The sequence below is a fragment of the Schistosoma haematobium genome, chromosome 1 (genome assembly GCF_000699445.3).
Source record: "Schistosoma haematobium chromosome 1, whole genome shotgun sequence".
NCBI lineage: Eukaryota > Metazoa > Platyhelminthes > Trematoda > Strigeidida > Schistosomatidae > Schistosoma > Schistosoma haematobium.
Genome location: NC_067196.1, coordinates 49,466,858 through 49,488,637, shown reverse-complemented (window position 1 = coordinate 49,488,637; position 21,780 = coordinate 49,466,858). Strand labels below are relative to the sequence as shown.

Below are 21,780 nucleotides of genomic sequence, written 5' to 3'. Positions count from 1 at the left end.
TTGTTAAAATATACCTTATTTAAAAGAACATTCTACAACATTGATTACAACAAAGGTCCATAGGACCAGAAACAAACGGCTACGTAAAAAGTAAACGCTAGTAAGCAAGAATAAGATAAGTAACACTCAGTTAATTCAAATAAGATTACTAATGTATTAGACAGTCGAAACAAATGACGTAATACTGTAGACAGCTGAAGGAAAGAGTTGAAAAAAATAAGACGCAACGAAGGAATATTTGTTACCAAGGCAAGGAAAGATTAATAACCATCTCTTTTTGCACACACGAATCACGTTTCTGAGGCCCGATAGCAACGTCTTCAGCAAAATGTGAAAGAGTGGAGCTTGGTTGTTTATTAGTCACCTTGAAATATTGGAAGGTATCGACCTGATTTCCTGTTTTCAAGAGATATTTGGTAATTGTACAGTCTAAGGTTGTTCTATCTCTTGTTCTGAGACTTTTTGGAACATGTTCAGAAATTCTAAAATATGTCCTCCTTTCTGTCAAGCCAACGTAGCTGCTTTGGCAGTTACACGTAAATTTCTAAACACAGTTGAAAATGGCATGAGAGGGGTGTTAGCCAACCTTTGATTGGATTATTGAACATGTTGTTTCACACAAAATTTATAGTTTAGGTGCCGGGTAATGAACTGTCAAGCCTCCTGCTGATTGTGCTTGGGGCGTCATTACCTTTGGAGTTGAAATTTATAGATATTGGTTTTTTATTGTCTGTAGTGGTTAATATCCTTTCTACCCCATGAAATGGTGATTTGATCAATGCTTTCTTGCAAATGATTGGACAAAAATTAGTGAAATTCAGGCAAAGACCATTTCAAGTACTCCTTGATAAACCGAAGGTTGGATTGTCCCCTACGTTATATGACAATATCAAGAAAGTGGAACACGTCACTCTTTTCGTGTTCCATAGTAAGTTGTATGTTGGGATGAACATTACTGAAGAGTTCTAACAGGCGGATTGCATGCTATTTACTGTTGCAAAAAGTAAACGTTTCATCAACATATTCGGAGTATTCCGTCGTTTCGCTAATCGCTTGAGTAAGCACTGTGTTTTCAAGATACCCCATAAAAAATATCTGCCTTAACTGGACACAATGGACTTCCCTTTGTCACACCATCAATTTAACTGTATATGGTGTTATTGAATTGCAATTGAACGTCTTTTGAGCACATGAGTAGTAGTTTTTGAATTCTAAGACTGGTAAAGCTAGGATATAAGAATTCTGACATATCAAATCAATAATTTTAAAAAGTGGTATTTTGGTGAATTAGGATGTAACAACAATGTTGTAGAATATTCTTTTACATAAGGTATATTTTAACAATATTTTAATCAGTCTATTAAATTTATTCACACCGTTGCTATACTATACTGATGTTTCTTCCAAATAACTTCCAAATTAACTCTTTCATGTAAGTAATTTAAAGCCATTTTGCACAAATGATTTTAAATATCACTGGTTGTTAGTAACTGACGAGAACGAAAAAAAATAAAGTGAATTCATGCTATTCTGTTGCAATCAAAACAACTTACTCCAAATTGTCCTTTTCCGATTGGCTCTCTTTCTAAATGAAGGTCAGCTGGATCAAGTTCAAACTCATCTAGACCCATTCCAGCAGTGACAGGACTTTCTCGATCTTTGGTCGGTGGCGATCTGAGTCGGACAACTAGTCCACCAGAATTATGCTTATGATAATGTATAACATCACTGATTGTAGGGAACGCATGCTTTTCAGATAAGTAATATTGTGCTTCACCATTAGTGGTTGATCCAACATTGGGGGTATTTGACCCTGTACTATTTGAACCATTCACGTTTGCAATGGTATTAGATGTTGTTGTTGTTGTAACTGTAACGCTAGCAGCTACAGATGCAGTAGAATTTAAACCACTATTGCTGCCACTACCACTACCGACACCACATCCATTCATGTGTCCATTCAGACTTGATGATTCTGTTCTATGGATATGATAATGATGTACTTTTAATTTTCCTGGCCTGAAATAAAATAAGTATCAAAAGAAATACACAAGTTTTAATATTTTCGGCAACCGTACAAACAATTTTCAGTAGCAAGCAAATATTCTTCAATCGCAGGCGTTAATTTTGAGAAATACATCAAACTTGAATTGGGCAACAAAAGTATTTAAAAACACGAATGAAGGGTGATTGATAGTATTTAGCGAGTACACAGAATTCATTATTTCGATGTTGAAAAGAGGTATATGGCTTAAGATATATACGTATAAATATAATCTTAAAACAAAATTAAGGAAAAAAGAAGGACTAAATAAAAAAGAAGGAAGGAATTAAATAAAAAGACGAGCAAAAAGATGAATGATGAGAACACACCGAAAGGAAAAAATTTCTTTCATGTAACCACAATCAATCATAAACTGATAACTTTAGAACAACGATAATAGTTACTAACATCTTGAAAGTTATATGTTAAAATAGGTACGGGAAAGCAATCTAAGACAACCAGTTTGTTATATTGTCTTGAACACACAGTGAAGTTACTACATGTAAATTCATTTAAATATTTATCTTATAAAACCAAAATTCATAAGTCCGTTCTATAAAATAATTGAAGGCTATTCGTGTTGGGTTAGCTTATGTTAGTTTATAGTAACTTGATGAATAAAGACTCAGAGATAATGCGGTCAGTCAGTCAGTGACAACGTAGGACCAGGCACATATGTGCATCGGTCCAAGTTGCCACACCTCATAAACACAGCAAGATGAACACCAACTTCATAGGAGTAGTTAAGTCAATGGTAGTAATATATAACAGAAAGATTGCATACAAGGGTATGGTACAGGAAGAAAGATTTCAGTCAGTCAGTCAGCTACAACGTAGGACAAGGCACATATGTGCATCGGTCCAGGTTGCCATACCGCATCAGCACAACAAGATGAATACCGGATTCACAGCAGTGGTTAGGTCAAAGGTGGTAATATATAAGAGAAAGATTGCATATAGAGATATAGTACAAGAAGAAAAAATTGGTTCGTAGAAGATATGAAGTGATTTTAATCTCTTAGTTTAAGGGAAGACAGGGAGTGTATACACCGACGCCATTGTGATCGATTCTGAGCCATGTCACCAAGGATCTCCAACCATTGGTTACGATAGTCACGCAGACCCCAGCCAAGTAGTATGTATCTACCAATATGACTCACACCAAAAGTCAGTGACTTCAAGCACTGGTGCCACGTTTTGGCTTGGCCGCCCCTAACTTTCTTCCAACCATCCCCAACACCGGTTAGCATTGCGCGTCGCGGTAATCGGTGCTCAGGCATATGTAACACGTTTCCCAACCATCTCAGTCGATGAAGATTCATAACCTCATCAACTGATTTACCATCATTCCCTAATACCCTGCGTTTAACCTCACTATTACTTACCCGGTGATCCCAGCAGATGCCAGCAATATTTCTGAGGCATCTGTGGTCAAATACTAATAGCTTACGAGTGTCTTCTACTCTTAATGGCCATGTTTCGCTACCGTAAAGTAAAACAGAACGGACTGCCGCGCAGTATACTCGTCCTTTTATTGATAGACGGATATCTCGCCTTCGCCATAGGTGACGTAAGTTGGCAAAAGCCAAGCGAGCTTTTCGAATCCGTGCTGAGATTTCGTCAGACACCAACCCATTAGGGCTGATCAGACTTCCAAGATAAGTGAAGTTGTCAACGCGTTCGACTACTTCACTCCCTATCCTTAGTTCAGGTGTTGACGCAGACCAGTCCTGAAGCAACAACTTGCATTTAGAGGGAGAGAAGCGCATTCCAAACATTCTGGCATTGTTGCTCAGTGCTACCAGAAGACTCTGCATTTTGTCAGCGTCTTCACCAAACAGGACTATGTCATCTGCGTATTCTAAGTCGATAAGTGGACCTCCTGGAAGGAGATTAATACCCCAGAATTCAGTCGACGAGAATGTTATTTCCATCAGTAGGTCTATGATGAAGTTAAACAAAAATGGGGAAAGTGGACAGCCTTGACGGACACCACTTGAGGTTGCAAAAGTAGATGACAGTTCGCCATAAGCTCTGACTCGGCTAGTAGTGTTCGAGTAAAGAGCCTTAACAAGTCAAATGCTGCTTTTAAGTCGAGAAAGACCACCATTGTCTGACGACGATAAGTATCCCTGTGTTCTAAAATCTGACGAATGGTAAATATGTGGTCGATGCAGCCACGACCAGGTCTGAAGCCAGCTTGAGTCTCTCGTGTTTGCAGTTCACGAGTCTTAGTTAGGCGTCTGATAATTATCGAAGCTAGTATTTTAGATATTATATTAGTTAAACTAATCCCTCTGTGGTTGTCACAGGATGATTTTGACCCTTTCTTATATATTGGGACGATAAGTGATTGTGACAAGTCAGATGTGATTACGTCCAACTCCCAGATCTTAGCTAAAATATTAGTCAACCTAATCGCTAAAATTGGACCACCATCCTTAAAGACCTCTGGAGCCAGTCCATCTGGACCAGCTGCCCTTCCTCGTTTCAGATTAACTATAACCAATTTAACTTCTGCTAGAGTTCGGGGACCTACTTCAATGTTCCATTCACACTATCGGGGAATCGAGGGTAGTTGTAGAGTAGCTGAAGGCCAGCTGAACTGTTCTCTAAAATGTTCCGCCCATCGTTCTAAACGTCTGGACTGGGAGCAGATGAGAGTATCGTCTTTTTCCGATATAATCTCACTTACACTTGACTTATTAATTCCAGTTTCTTTTATTAGTCTGTAAAGCTGTCTTGTGTTCCCTATAGTCGCCGTCTTTTCCATCTCTTTTGCTTTCATTGCCCACCACTGCTCACGGTCGTTTCTTAGACTTTTTCTTAACCTAGATCTGATTTGTTGTCGCTCTTCATCATGTTCGGAACCTGATGGGACGAGTTTGCGAGAATCCATCAGTGTGATAGACTTTGAAGAAATCCACTGGTTCTTTGAAACTCTGTGGTTTAAGTCGCTAATAAATGTCACTGCTGCTTCCACAGCTGCTTGTATATCTTTCCAAGCAACATCTGGGTCAGCCTCGTCTTCAGAACTACCTAATCGTGACCTCAGTTGTTCCTGGAACCTACTTTTGGTTTCCTCGCTACTCAGTTCGGTTCTAATGGGTCTTTTTAATGTGGCTTTTTGCGTCCAGTGAGGCGCAAGCAGATGCGTGCCCGTATTAGGGCGTGGTCGGAGTTCAAGCAGGTACTCCAGAATGAGCGACAATCTTCTACCGACCCTCTCCAACGATGACTGATGGCAATATGGTCTATTTGAGTCCATCGCTGGTTTAGTGTAGGGGTCGCCATGTTAGACGATGTCTCTCCTTATGCTTAAAATTTGTGTTTGCTAAAAATAAGCGATTGTCTGAGCACAGTTGCAGCAGACGGTCACCATTATCTGTTCGCTGTGCTGGAATGCTAAAATATCCACCTAAATGCCTTTCTGTTTGGTTTAAGCTACCTATCTGAGCATTAAAGTCACCCCCTATGAGTACTATGTCTGAGCGTTTAGCTTTCTGAAGAAGTTCAGAAAGCTTTCTGTAAAATTCATCTTTCACATCATCTGAGCTGCAGTCAGTGGGAGCGTAGGCAGAAACGACGAAAAAGCAACGACGTGTGTCCCTATCCTTCCGAGTTTTTACGGAGCCGTTTAGCCGAACAGCATATAGACGACTGTTGACGGGGATCCATTCTAGCAGTGCTTGTTCCGCCCTCATGCTTAGTGCTATGCCTACACCTGCCAGTCCACGAGAACTGGCCATCGGGTCACCAGATACACGGAGGGTGTATCTCGTTGGCTCTACGTTTTGCCGAGGTGAGGTCAAGTGAATGACCACACTGGAATCCTGTATGTGTGTTTCGGAGACACAGCACACATCAATGGAAAGAAACTCTAGGGTTTTAGCCAAGGATGCCTGTTGACCGGTTTGACATAGGGTGCGTACGTTGAAGGCTCCAATGTGTAGTTTGGAGCGAGGTTTCAGTAGACCTGGGACAGGGTTTTGAGCACTAGAATCGTTGGCTACGGTGACACTTGAGGAGGAAGCCGAAAGAGGAAGTTTAGAGTGGAAAGTCGATGTAGGAGGAATAATAGGAATTGAAGAGGAAGGTTGATTATGAATACAGTGGTCTCGAGTGCTGTTAGAGGTATGAGGGCGGTTATCACTTCCCGGTTGCCCACACCGAGGGAGGGTTCTTCTGGAGGTACCTGAAAAGGAAATTGAATTAGAGGTGGTCTCAGTGACCGCAGTGCCCAAGGGACAACTGCTTGAGGCCGGTCGCGCACGGCCTTTTCGTGGGAGGTTTTTGACGTGTTAGCTCCGTTCTTCAAAGGGCCTTACCGCCGGAGACGGAAATCCGTGAGGTAAGGTGAGGTGTGCATTTTTAGGGTCGACCTTTTCTAACCCCACCCCTCCTTGTGGGAAGGCAGCATCGCTGTCATGCTGGTTGTCTGAAGGAAACACCTTACTGCCGTCACACCTCTGTACAGTCAGCAGTACGACTTTGCCTTCGGACCTTGGGTTTGTCGCTTTTAGTCTTACCGCTCTTCAACCGACCTGTCTGACATGGTAGGACCTTGAGGAACGGTTGTTCCAGCCAGTATACCTCGGTTGCTTCATCACGATAGGCAAGCCCGACCACCACGTCAAGGTAGCAACAACGGTCGGGGAAAAAAGATTTAGTACGAAGAAAGAAAGATATGAAATAATTTTGGTCTCATAGCTTAAACGAAGACAGAGAGTGTATAAACCGACGCCATTGTGATCGATTCTGAGCCATGTCAGCAAGAATCTCCAACCATTGGTTACGATAGTCACGCAGACCCCAGCCAAGTAGTATGTATCTACCAATATGACTCACACCAAAAGTCAGTGACTTCAAGCACTGGTGCCACGTTTTGGCTTGGCCGCCCCTAACTTTCTTCCAACCATCCCCAACACCGGTTAGCATTGCGCGTCGCGGTAATCGGTGCTCAGGCATATGTAACACGTTTCCCAACCATCTCAGTCGATGAAGATTCATAACCTCATCAACTGATTTACCATCATTCCCTAATACCCTGCGTTTAACCTCACTATTACTTACCCGGTGATCCCAGCAGATGCCAGCAATATTTCTGAGGCATCTGTGGTCAAATACTAATAGCTTACGAGTGTCTTCTACTCTTAATGGCCATGTTTCGCTACCGTAAAGTAAAACAGAACGGACTTCCGCGCAGTATACTCGTCCTTTTATTGATAGACGGATATCTCGCCTGCGTCATAGGTGACGTAAGTTGGCAAAAGCCAAGCGAGCTTTTCGAATCCGTGCTGAGATTTCGTCAGACACCAACCCATTAGGGCTGATCAGACTTCCAAGATAAGTGAAGTTGTCGACGCGTTCGACTACTTCACTCCCTATCCTTAGTTCAGGTGTTGACGCAGACCAGTCCTGAAGCAACAACTTGCATTTCGAGGGAGAGAAGCGCATTCCAAACATTCTGGCATTGTTGCTCAGTGCTACCAGAAGACTCTGCATTTTGTCAGCGTCTTCACCAAACAGGACTATGTCATCTGTGTATTCTAAGTCGATAAGTGGACCTCCTGGAAGGAGATTAATACCCCAGAATTCAGTCGACGAGAATGTTATTTCCATCAGTAGATCTATGATGAAGTTAGTCGGGTGCATAAGACGAGGACACTACATATAACTGTAAATACGAAGCATAATTGAGTCAATCAGAATTTTGTTTAATACATTAATATAAGAGATTTGGGATTAGTCTAATTTTAACTCTGTACGACTATTTTGTTTTGTAACGTTACCATTATGTATTAATTTTATCTTTTTAAAACTTTGTAATGATAGATAACCTAAATCAATAAATAGGCACAGGATTGTGGTCTCAATTTACAGTTGAACATGAGAGCGTAACCGAGTTACACTAAGTTGGCCAGTAATGCGAGAAAAAAATCGACTATTTCGAAACAGAAGACAAAATGCCTTCAGTTAGATGATAAAATAATATTATTTAAAACGAATAAGGATGAAACGGCTTCCCACTGGTACACATTGATTAGCATTTCCTTGAGTTAAGTAAATCAGTAAAGAAAATCATCTTCATATATGAGATGACATAAAATTATGGTTGGTTTTCTATCAAATTTATCTATTATGAAACTTACGCTTCAGGGTCTTTCGAAGTAACTGATAAAGTGTATGTATTCTTTTTGCTAACTGAGTCTCGAACAAGAAAGCAACCTTCGCGATTCTCGTCTAGTAAAATAGCTTCAGCTTGTTGCCTGGTAATATCTTTGTAATACCAACTGAAATACAACGAACGAAAATGATATTAATGTACTAACATCCCAAATGAATGGCACGAAATGAAATAAAACTAAAGTAGTTTGATATGAACAGGAAACTAAGAGACAAAAAGTTTAACTAAAGACTGATAAAATTCCTTACCTGCAGATAAATTTTAAGTAAAATGATAAAAAATAGTGTAAACTAGAACTTCGATTTCTTCGTTGATAATATCAATAGAAAGTTATACAAGGGAGTTTTATATTTCCTTGAATATTCTCTCTCCGTATTTGTGTTCTAAATTAGTCTATCACTATACTTTTCTCGTTAACTTATGTTCCCTGTTCTGTTTTGGAGAAAGATGGATCTAAACAGTGACAAAGTTATCGCATTGTAAATCTAGTTAATTCGTCAATCTTATAGACAGCGTATGTGAAATTTTCTCAACAAAGATGAAATGATTGGTAAGAAAATTGTTAAAAACAGCTTATTCGACAAACGAACACGTGAACACTTGACCGAAAAACAGAAACTTGATAAATTAAAAATACGCAACTGTTACGCCTAGTATGATAAATATCTTTGGAAGTAAGATACAAGTATGAACCACTATTTGTATGATCTATTAACCAACATTTGTCAGTTATAAACAATCAGTTTAGTGTGTGGTGAGGATATAGTAGCAGATATTAAACAAACAACTTACCAGGAGTCAAATGCATTCTTTTTTTAAAGCTCAACAGATAGATTTACAGACGATCAAAGTAAATATTTTCTAGCAAAGCTAAGTTACCTCTTTACACGTATTATACTTTCTTTGGAAGTGTATCTGGTAAAAGTTGGTATCAAGAAGGAAATAATTCAACTTTGTATGCAATCGAAGGATAAAATGTTTAACATAATCCTCAATTGATGAATTAAATTTGTTTTATAATATTTTGTATTTCTTCAATGTTATGGGAGGGATATTTCGATGAGGGCTTGTAAAAGAAGTTATAAAATACTATGGTTTAAATACTTCGGATTTGCACCGAGAAATTGACGATACGGCTGTAACTAACATGTTCGAAAACTCGACTTTTCACTAAAACGATAACGATTTGAATGGGGCTCCACTTATCAAAGTTCATACAACTACGTAATATCATCATCTTTTACACGATACGTTGCACACAGCCCACTATTCGAACTTGTAAGTATTCACTAGACGAAATCATCGACATGATTTCGACCAACCTAATACAATTCTCTCACACAAGTGAGGATTGAAGACATTACCAAGTAATGGATACAACTGCAACTGAAATACACACACGAGAACGACAGAGATTAAGTTTGTCTATCAAAAATATCTACGTTACTTACACACTATGAAAATTAGAAAATAAAAAAAATAGAACAGTAAAAAATAAAGAGTAGTGGATTATTGAGAGTATGTGATGATAGATGTGAGGGAATATCAGTTTATTTATCATTCTTTAGATACGGTTCAAAATGCATATCAGTAATTTGAATATTAAATATTGAATTGAGAAAACTGTTTGTGATCTGGTTCAAGAAAGGACGTGAAAATCAAATTTGGAACACAGGATACGGAACAAAAATTAGAGTTAGCCACATAGCACAAATTTAGGATTTAGATTCAAATGAAAATAACTAAGTTTCTTTATGCTAAATAAAATTATTCATTACGGTGGTCGGAACTTTAAGTATACGCTTCTAACAAATTTTAAAATAGAGTGTTTTAAGCAAATATGTCTTTGACAGACATCAATAATCATGACAAACCAACAGAATGGAAATATGAATACGCGTTTAATAGTCAAATACTGAACAAACCAAACTCGAACAGACGACTAACTTTGTGTGTATTAATGAAAAGACCAGGGAATTTTCCTTCAAATATGCAAGACATTATGGCAAGTCTCCAAAATGTGAAGAAAAAATATACAGATTAATTTATACATTTTGACGGTAAAGTCTTTTACTCTGTATGAATCATCATTAATTATCTGTGAACCGGTAAAAAATAATCACAAATATGCACAAAACTATCTCAGCATTTCGAGTGATATATTAAAAGAACTAAACGGGATAACCATAAAACATCTCTAGACTTCATAAACCCGAAAGTGAAAAATATGGGGAAACATTGGTCTATAAATTACGAAAATCTTTAGATTTGATCTGACTTACAGATGCATGCCTTTTCTTAATTCTTTACACAAAAACTGTCAGTGTCCCACTTAAGTGGTTAAACGGTGGATATAAAAGTTCCTAATACCTAGTTGAACTGATCTATTTCTTGCTGTTCCGGTCATTTGAGGAGCCACTAGCTCGTTTCCTTTGGTAAACATTACACTAACCGAATTCATTGTCATCCTTTGTAAATACTTGTGTAGCACAATAACTGTCTTTTTATCTCCAGAGCTCACATCTCTTGGAACTAATCTTGAATATCAAGATAATTAGACTAATACGTGACAAAACTACTTTCACTTTAAGCAAAAGTATGAAGTAGTTGCAAAGAGATTCCAAATATCACGTATTCCAGATAGAACAATCCGGTGGATTACTGATCCAGGTTATTTCCTTAATGGCTCATTTCACTGTGTATTACGTATGAGATCAAGCTGAGTCAACAGGGGTATTGCTTACATACCTTGATAGCCAAGCGGGAGTTTCTCCGCAAATAATCTTGGTATACTTATTAAGTAGAATTAGGATGGATTATCTAAACGTTTTTCGCAAGTTGTAAGTACCTACGAGGATTTATTGTCTGGTTAACAGAAATGTGATGAGTTCGCCTTTTGGTAAATTTTGGAGGAGGTAAGTCATTTTTACTTGGGACTGGGGTTATATTGGTTAAGAACACATGTTTGCTAAAACTAGGTTAAGGGAGCAGTTACAATCACAGGTTTGGGAGGATGGGTGCTTAGGAAATAGTAATTACGTAATTTTTGTCTATATAAGCATATTTGTGGGACAAAAGGGTATAGCTTTAACCTCAGAACCTTATTATTAGATTATGGTAATTGAAACCAAAGTTTGCCATTTCTTCTGGATGCAAAATCAGACCACTAAATGCTATTCAGCTTTAGTACCGAGTATAATTTATATTCAAGATACACTCTAGTTTGCAAGAAAAACGTTGGAAAATAGATTGTCTAGATTATGAAACATCAGACAACTTGGCGTTTGTCAAGTTTGAACGATATGCAGTTCTGTCCATCAGATATTATTTCAGTACAACAACAAGGGAAACAAATCTACCAGCAGTGCACTTTCTGGTTAGTAGCAGGACTAATTTCATTTTACGACCCAGAAATTAAATTTCTCAACGAATAATTCAGACTAACGAGTCATATTTGAAATACTGTCCTCAGAGTATCACGTTAGAAAGATCTTTATGATTAGGACAAGCAGTTAGGGATATACAAGAACATACGTTACTTCATTAGAGATAAAAAAGTGTGAACCATGGAAGTGCATTTTCTAATGTCATTCAGTCAGTAGCAACGTAGAACCTGTATGTATGTACATCGGTTCAAGTCGCTATACTCCATTAGCACAGAGGGATGGAACTGTCAAATCAAATCCCAGAATAATAGAGGTAGTAACAGTATCAGTGGTAATAGGAAAGATAAGACATCAAAGATACGACACTAAAAGGAAATATAATTCAGTGAGATAAAAACGAAAAACGTTATGAGGAATATAGAATCTTAGAATTTCGGGGAAGACAAAGAATGGATGCACCTGTATCATTGCAGACGATTTTGAGTCATGTCGTTCAAAGCCTCTAACCATTGTTTACGATAATCATGCGGGCCCCAACCAGGCAGTCTACACCTGCTAAAATGGCCAAGCTTAATTGTCAGTGACTTTATGGTTAGGTAGCCCCTAGCATTTTCCCAGCCTAATCCTGAACCAGAAAACATTTCTCGTCGAGGTAGGCGGTGGTTGCGCTTACGTAAAACATGTCCCAACCACCTCAGTTGATGAAGATTTACTACCTCATCAACCAATCTCCCATCTTAACCTAATACATTGTTCTTAATTCAGTCATTGTTTACCCCGTGGTCCAAAAATACACCAGCAATGCTTCGAAGACACCCATGATCGAACACCAGTAACCTATGAATATCCTCTCCTCTTAACGACCATGTTTCACATCCACAAAGTAGAACGGAGCAAACTACTGATATTTCAAACTCTACATTGGTCAGACTGATTCCTTTGTGATTGTCATAAGAGGAGTTCTGTTCTTTCTCATAGACTGGGACAATCAGCGATTGAGACCAGTCAGATGGGATTACATTTAGTTCCTGGATTTTAGCTAAGATCCCAGTTAATTTAACTGCTAAAACTGGACTACCACCCTTAAAAATCTCAGGGGTTAGTCCACCAGGTCCTGATGCTCTCCTTTGTTTTAGATTACCCATAGCCTTTCCAACCTCACTAAAAGTTAGAGGACTTACATTAATTTGCTACTCAGGTTGCTTGGAGATAGTGAGTGGCTGAAGTGTGGATGAAGGTCACCAACAGATTGGTTTTTAACATCCGTCTCCTTGATAATTATGAACAGTTGTCTACTGTTACTTATTGCTGCTGCTTTTCCCATCACTTTTACTTTCACTACCCACCACTACTCGCGATTGCTACGTAGGCTTTTTATCAGCCTACGTTTAAGCTGACCCCGCTTCTCATCGCGTTCGGAGCCTGAGTTCTATAGACACCGCTGAGACCCCCGATTTTTCCTAACCTTTTGGTCTGAGTTACTAGTAGATGTCACTGCTGCTTCTACAGCTTTTTGGGAACCATACCGCGCTGCATCGTGATAGATATCATTTTCAAAGTTGACTAGCTTCTCTAGTTGTTCCTGAAATATGTTCTTAATTATTTCATCATTAAGTTGAAGTCTAAGGGGTTTTCTCTGTGGCTTTTCTACATCCAGTAAGACTCAGCCAAATACGTGCTCGAACTAGAGAATGATTTGAGTGTAAACATATGCTCTAAAATGGATGACAGTCATTAACCGAGCTCCTCCGAAGACGGCTAATGGCAGCTCGATCTATTTCAATTCATCGATGAGTCGATTGTGTAGGTCGCCACGTCAGACGATGTTTCTCATGTTTAAAGTTGCCGTTTGCCAGAAATAGGCAGTTATCTGAGCATAGTTGTCGTCATTATCTTTTGCTGAGCCGCTACACCGTAAGACCCGCCTAAGTGCATTTCGGTTTAGTTTAGTTTACCTAAATAAGGAACAAAATCACCCGCCACTATTACATCTAAGCGTTTGACTTTCTGAGTGAGATTGGATAGCTTCCCATAAAACTAAACTTTGACTTCGTCCGAGCAGTAATCAATGAGAGCGTAGAGAGAGACAACGAAGAGGCAATGCAGTGTGTTTCTATCTTTTCGAGTTCTTAGTCTCGTTTAGTTGAACAGCGCACAGGAGACTGTCTATTAAAATACAGTCAGTGAGAACTTGTTCTGCTCTAGATTTCAATACTGCTATACCGACACCAAAGAGGATACGTGAAGTAGTAGTGGGGTCTCCAGATACTGTAAGAATAAATCGCACCGGTTTTTTATATTGACAAGGTGAGGTCAAATGAATGATGGTATTTGGACCCTGCATGCACGTTTCGGAGACGTAGCACATATCGACCGCGCAAGACTAGTGTCCTAGCTAAGGAGGCCTGTTGTCCTATCTGACCCAAGGTTCGAACATTGAAAGCTCCAATATGTAGATTGGAGTGTGGTTTAAGGAGACCAGGAATAACATTTCGTGAACTCGAACCATTAGCATTGGTGGTGGGTGCCGATAAAGATATATTGACTTTGATTACAGTGCTGCTTAAGGTTTCAGGGCGGTTTGCAGTTTCTCGTCGCCCATACCGTATAAAGGTTTTTATAGAGGTACCTGTAAAGGAAATTGGGTTAGAGTTGGTTGAGTGACCTGAGAGCGTGACTGCAGTGCCCAAGGGATAACTGCTTGAGATTGGTTACACACGACAATCTTGTGAGTAATGTTCGTGTTGGGTCCGTACTTTTTTGCGATCTTACCGGAACTTCGTGGGATAAGACGAGGTGTGTATTTTTAGGGTCGACCTTTCTAATCCCTCTCTTCCTTTGTGAGAAGGCAGGATCACTACAGATGCTGCTGTCGTAATGGACTATAACAGGTGGGTAAAACCAATTTGTGGCCTAAACAAAATTACACAATATCTTATTAAAATATGAGAACCATACATTGAATACTGAATTTGAAACTTTCCATCATTTGTCCTTGACATTGTTTATGATCCTTCCAATTTAGATTCCTTTCTATTCTCTTCAACTCAATCTAATTAGTCTTCTGGTGGCAGGTTTTCCACTTCCGATTGGCGTTAAATACTAATTATGTCAACATGAGTAGCATAAACCACACTCGCCCCCTTTAAACAGTCGCTCTTGAGGTGGTTATACTCTCCGTGCCAATTTCTCCGTTTTCGCAGACTGTGCCACGGTCCCCGTCGGCGCGCTGACCACCGTAGCAATGCCGGACCATATAAATCCGATGTACACCCAACACCCGGGACATTTGACGCATGCGCTCCAGAGAACTGTCGAGTCACCTACATCTGATGTCCGCCGGCAGCTGCACGTCATACTTCCCCTCTCCGTCGACAGCAACCGCTGCCCCTCTATAACGCTCCACTCGACGTCATCTAGCCGCACAAGACTGCCCCAACAAGCGCCTCCTCTCTAGTCCACGCAACGGCTTTCGCAGAAATCCCCCTCTCCGCCTTTCCCTTGATAGTGACACCAAAATGTAATGAATGAGAACTCAGGTTGGGATAACCAGTTAATTGTTCAACACAGATCTACAGAGTTCTTTGGTAAAATGTGAAAATCATATATTCAAGACTTCATTTGCGAATCCTCCATCAACTGTCTCAAGCTTCATTGCTATTGCAATTACTCTCTGTTCCCGATCTCTTCGATCCGATCTTCATAACCTTCTGCTGCCAGGCCTCCCAACTCCTATAGGTGTCACATAATACTTATGTCGATATACGTAGCGTACGCCACACTGTCATACCCCTATACAAAAAGTAGTACGGCTTCACCATCAGACCTTAGGTTGGTGCTTTTAGTCATACTGTCCTTCAACCGAACTATCTGACCTCGTAGGACCTAAAGAAACATGTGTTACAGCCAATGTAGCTCGTTCAAGACATCATGATAGGCAGTCCCGACCACCACGTCGAGGGAGCACTTACGGTCGGGCAATAAATGCCTTTACATGGTGGAATTCTCACGAAACTGAATTGTTGCCAAAAGCTCGATGGAAATGAAATATTTGGTTAGTTAGTAATAAAATTATTAGGGTCGATAATATAAACTTACTCGAATGAATTCAGACTGTTTGGTTTATGAACATAATTGGTAGGTACATAACCCAATTGACCAGCCATATTCCTAACATACCACCATTGAGAATTACTCTGATTGACTACGTAATACTTTTCACCTTTTTGTAAAGGCAGTTGGTTTTCCCTTACAGGATTGTAGTTGTGTACTGCAATAACGGTATTTTCTCCTTCATCCTAAAAGCAGGTTAGGATAATAAGTAGTATACTTCGTGTACAAAAACTTAAAAAAATTTTAAATAAAAATATTGACAATAGTAATTGCTATATTCAATGTGTTTAGTCTGAAACGAAATCCTCATTAGCAAAGAATTAACAAGTAAAATGTTATGTCTCACAAATATCTTTTCTTTTGATACCATAGTAACTTATGTACATTTTTATTCAGTGTCCCGGCCACCAGAGAACAAGAACGAGCCAAAAATGAAGTTGGGAACGAATCTATTACCTACATAATACAGTCAAAGAGTGTGCTCTCGGTGACCCTATAGATGAGTCTAATTACTTAAACTAAAAGTCCAAGAGCAACTTAAAAATCTGAAAAGACTGGAATAAATCCAAGCTTTACTTAGTCTTCGGTGACAATTTTTCCAGAAAATAATAGTGTTTCTCAACAACGAAGCCGGATATATCGTTAAATGAAGTAAAGTTATTCGCAAATCATTATTTCATCTTTCATGTCTGATTCATCCACACACTGATGCTTAGAGTTCTGTTCACCTTCAAATTTCTAGATATCAATAATCTACTTTAGGATTCCATAACGAAACTGGAATGAACAGACTGTATAGTTATTTCGGGGTTAAAAAGAAATAATCCTAGTATCTTCTGAAAATTTCCGGGGTGTTTTGCATCTAAAAAACGTAAAATATAATTAAGGCGTGACCTGCAGGAAACTCAAAAGTACAGTATGGTATTAAGTGTGCTAGTAAAACCTCTCGACTGAAGAATATGCGCAAACTTTAGTGAGTTATCTAAGGTGTTAAGTTCTATCGCAAGATCAATGAATACAACTATGGTCGACCGTTCATATGTCCGTGTTCGGGAACGTAACGCAGGACGAATAGTTCATCTACACATCCATGTTTAGGACTGAGATTACCCTGGCTTGCTCTAGTTTTCTTTTCGTGAACCCTAGATAAGCGTTAAATGATTATTGAAGCTGATACTTCAGACTTTATATATTGGTCAAACTGATTCTTTTGTGATTGTCATAAGAGAAGTTCTGTTCTTTCTCATAAACTGGGACAATCAGCAATCGAGACCAGTCAGATGGGATTATATTCAGGTCTTGGATTTTAGCTAAGATCCCAGTTAATTTAACTGCTAAGACTGGACTACCACCCTTAATCCATTAGGATCTGCTACCATTTCTCCCTTTTCATTAGCTATGGCATTTATAATTTCGTTAAGATTTGAAAGTCTCATATTGACATCCCATTAATATTGCTTGCTAAAAGTAAGCAACTGAAGGGTAGTTGCAGAGCAGTCAAAGTGTTCTGCTCATCGTACTAGCCTCCTGTGTTGAGAGTAGATCACGGTCCCATTTTCCCCTGGAATAGTCTAACTGACTTCTGAATTCATAATACCGAGTTCCTTCATAAGTCTGAAAAGTTGTCAACTACTTCCTATCGCTACTGTTCTTTCTACTGCTTTGCTGCCCACCGCTGCTCGCGGTCACTGCGTGGACTTTTTGTCAATATACACTTAAGTTGCTTTCGATGCTCATGGTGTTTAGAGTCCGAAAGATGAGTTCCCGAGCATATATAAACTCAACACATACTACTGAAGCCCACTGCTTTGTCTTGGCTTTTTAGTTAGTTACAGTAGATATCATCACTGTTTTCAATGCTCTCTAGATATCATGCCGACTCACAGCGGGGTTAAAGTTACTTCGACGATGGACCAACTGCTTCTCTAGTTGTTGTTGATATATACTTCTGGCTTTTTTCGTTAAGTTGAACTTCAAGGGGTTTTCTTGTTGAGGCTGTACTGAATCTAATAAGATGCAAACAAACGCGTGCTCTTAGTAAAGCATGATCATAGTTTAGATTTTTGCCCCAGAATGAGTGGCAGTTTTATGCTGAGTCTTTGCAAAGATGACTAAAGGAGGTATGTTCTATATGCGTTCAACGTTGAGTCCATTGTGAAGGTCACCATCTCAAACATTGTTTCTCTTTATGCTTAAAGTTGGTGTTTGCTACTAAGGAATGATTGTTACATCATAGTTACAGCAGTCAGTCGCAGTTGCCTGTTCCCTGAGCTGGAACACTGTGAGGCTCACTTACGAATCTTTCACTTTGGTTTTAAAAACCTAATTGGGTACTAAAATCTGTTGCTAAACTTACTTCTGGGCGGTTGTCTTTTTGTAGTAGAGCAAAAGGATATTTGTAGGGCTCATTTACTTTATTTGAGCTACAGTCAGTGGGAGCGTAGACAGATACGACGACATCGTGCATTCTTATTTTTCCACGTTCTTTCTTCCCCATTTTGATCGGACTGAGCTCAAGTGACTGTTTATGGGGAATCCAGTCTGAGAGAGCTTGTTCTACTTTTGAACTTAGTACTATACCTATCCCAGAGAGACCAAAAACGTAGTAAAAACGCTAGATACATGGAGGGGAATTCGCCCATGTTCTCAATAATGACTAGATGAGGCTAAGTGAATAACTACTTTTAAATTATATGTGCGTGTTTCGCAGATACACAATACATCAATGACAGGATATTTTAAAGTCCAAGTTAACGAAATTTGTTGTTTGATTTGGTATAAGTTTCGAGAATTGAAAGTCCAAACATGCACTTCAGAGAGCGGTTTCAGGAGACCATGAATAATATTTCATGAACACGAGTGGTTAGCATTGGTAGTCCGTGAGGATTAAGTCAAAAAAAAGTTGATGGTGGGGATAGAAGTAATATTAAGGAGTGATGAAGGGATTCAGTCCCGAAGAAGCTTATTTCGCATTCTGTTCCATACCACTTGGTCTGATCCCATTGACTTCGGTTTGGGCAGCCTGGCAGTATCATAGCCTACACACAAATCAAGTGACTTTTGTGACACATATGTATTCGGTGCCCCTTTGTACCAATATTTATGTGTTCATATAAATAAATACTGACTTCATGAATTGATGCTTAGACCGTATCTACCCACCTCCAGTTTTTAGTCTTATGTAAACTAACATTCCACGTAAAAGATGGTTAGTCATACGTAAGACATGTTCTAACCACCTAAGTTGAATATTTAGTCTTAATAATCAACTTGCATCAACGAGACTATAATTTATGGACGAGTCAATCAGAAGCGTTTGAGCTATCACAAGGTGACGGCGCCTATTTCAATAATCAATGCTCACGTACGATTGATTTACAGCTGATTTTAAAGAACACGTTATAATTGAGCGACTACAACAAATCAGATTACTGAGAACTTCCTTTATTTAAGATTGCAGTAATCAGATGACTCCTGGATCTTGTGCAGACTATCGTGGTGATATTTTATTTCGATGTAATATAAGTTGGAGGATAAATTCTGCTAGGACGGGAACTGTTTTCACCCAATTACGATTGAGACTAAAACCGATTATGATAATTCTTGCAAACTGGATAATAAGAGCACAAGTAACACTGGCTGCAACCTTTGTATAAGTATTGTGCGATAAAAAATGACAAGCTTGCATGGGTCGTTTGGAGTTGAGAGAATCGTAGAAGTAGACGAAACATTCGTTAGAAAACCCAAATTCAATAGAGAACGAAGTGTTATAGAACACTGGGTTTGTAGGATTTCCATAAATATACTTAACAGGTTTTTAGTATATACGATAGGCTACCTCAAAAAGAACACTTCCAGCATGTTAGAAACTGAGAAGCTACAAATATAATACCAATTATACGAGAGTATGTGCAGCCGGGATCCACAATATACACGGATGACTGGAGAGCATATCGACACTTACATAGACTTGATTACGTGCATCGTGTCGTCGTCCACAGGCGGCATTTTGTAGACTCCACCACCGGAGTATACACAAATAATATAGAAGCATTGTGGTCGAGGCTAAAAGAAATTTTGCGACTCTCATGGAGTCAAATGGATGAGTTCCTGTATCGTATACATTACGATTTCAGAACTGCAGAGCCTCTTTCTAGCCTAGGAACATTTTTAAACCATGTTAAAGAAGTGTATCTACTCCAGCTTTTCGGTTTTGTATAACATATTCTTACTCTATACCGACTGTTTCCTAATTGGCTTAAATTTCTCAAGGTCACTTAAGATTCGTTCAAAGGTCGCCCAAAAGTTGTAGTCTCACCCACTTATATCAATGTCTTATAAACTAAAAACCTACTGTCTAGACTTACAGTCCCTATTATGAATTATAACTGACTGAGACTAGAAGAATATGGATTGACACTTACCATATCAAAAGTTGGCTGAATATAACGTAAGGAATGTCCTCGATTTTGATTCATTCCTGACCGACGAAATGCATTATTTAAATGGGAAAATTGACCCGCGCTGCTATTTGCAAGCATAGCAAGCTGTTGTTGTTTCTGTTGTAGTAGAAGTTGTTGTTGTTGTATTTGAAATAAAGTTGAAGGAGAAATCGAACTAGTGACGGCGGTAGACACTAACACTCCTGCGACAGGAGTTGAAAGACCAGGTGTTTGGTGAAGTACAGGCAACCCGACAGCGGAAGTAAGTGGAATAAATGAAGCTGCAGTGGAAGCTATGTTAGCCGAATTTAAATCAGATACGGATAGTGGATTAGACGTAAGTTGCACGTTTGAATTAAGCTGCGTTGTAACTAATTGAGGAGTAGAAACAGGATAAGAAGGTTGCGTATTTGTCACTAGATTAGCTGTCGTTGCAACCTGCGGAATTTGAGGTTGACAGTTATTTGAGTCGACTCCCGCAGCTGTACGCCAAAGTTGCTCAATGACCACAGATGGACCTGGTTCATTAGTGGGCTGACACCCCATAGATCGACGATTGATGTCATCACAACAGCTATATCTACCAGGACGTTTCCAAACACCGGGATGATAACGTGGCAGAAAAGTAGCACCTCGTTCACGTGTATCTAAAATGTTTAAAAGAGTTTTATTGAGCAAATAGGTAGGGAGAAGTATGTACAGAAAGATTGCTAACATATGTCTAGCTGTAGTACTTACAAAATCTGACTAGACTAATCCAGTCATCTCGTTCAATGGCGGAATTCGCGACAATATACAAGAGATACCAAGTGCTAGAAATCGCATCTTCTGCATAAGCAACCTTCCAAATAACAACAGAAAGTATGTAACTTTAAACATACCTGGAAAGCATTCTTTTTGTTATCAAGCTCATCGTCTTGTACTTTCTCGATGAACTTAACATGACTGAGAAGAAGCTGACCTTTCTCTTTACCACGATTCTAAAACCAAAAGTATACATTCTGAAAAACGATCAACGTACTCCACCGCTAACTTCGAAATACCGAATACAATATGGTTGCAATACGAACTCACGCAACTTGTAATTATCGCGACCGAAGAGTTTTTTATTCTGCGATCGTTTTGTCATGCGAGAGACTTTGAGTTCTTGGTCTGTAGAAATCATCATTAATTATCTGTGAACCGGTAAAAAATAATCACAAATATGCACAAAACTATCTCAGCATTTCGAGTGATATATTAAAAGAACTAAACGGGATAACCATAAAACATCTCTAGACTTCATAAACCCGAAAGTGAAAAATATGGGGAAACATTGGTCTATAAATTACGAAAATCTTTAGATTTGATCTGACTTACAGATGCATGCCTTTTCTTAATTCTTTACACAAAAACTGTCAGTGTCCCACTTAAGTGGTTAAACGGTGGATATAAAAGTTCCTAATACCTAGTTGAACTGATCTATTTCTTGCTGTTCCGGTCATTTGAGGAGCCACTAGCTCGTTTCCTTTGGTAAACATTACACTAACCGAATTCATTGTCATCCTTTGTAAATACTTGTGTAGCACAATAACTGTCTTTTTATCTCCAGAGCTCACATCTCTTGGA

General features: G+C 39.1%; 1 protein-coding gene across 2 annotated transcripts in view; it reads right to left on the bottom strand.

Moving 5' to 3' along the window:
* Positions 1-21,780, bottom strand: part of BTK29A_1 (Tyrosine-protein kinase Btk29A) — a 55,600-nt gene that overhangs the window by 28,232 nt on the left and 5,588 nt on the right. Inside the window, exons 2-8 of one of the 2 annotated variants that reach the window (XM_051208948.1) lie at positions 21,194-21,347; positions 21,054-21,152; positions 20,911-21,013; positions 20,155-20,819; positions 15,716-15,915; positions 8,197-8,337; positions 1,554-2,019 (exon numbers count right to left, since the gene is read on the bottom strand). In XM_051208948.1, coding sequence (XP_051074353.1) covers positions 1,554-2,019; positions 8,197-8,337; positions 15,716-15,915; positions 20,155-20,819; positions 20,911-21,013; positions 21,054-21,152; positions 21,194-21,340 — 1,821 coding nt within the window. In that variant the 5' untranslated portion in view covers positions 21,341-21,347. Of the gene's footprint in view, positions 1-1,553; positions 2,020-8,196; positions 8,338-15,715; positions 15,916-20,154; positions 20,820-20,910; positions 21,153-21,193; positions 21,348-21,780 lie in introns of both variants that reach the window. The other variant, XM_051208949.1, reaches the window with a different exon arrangement.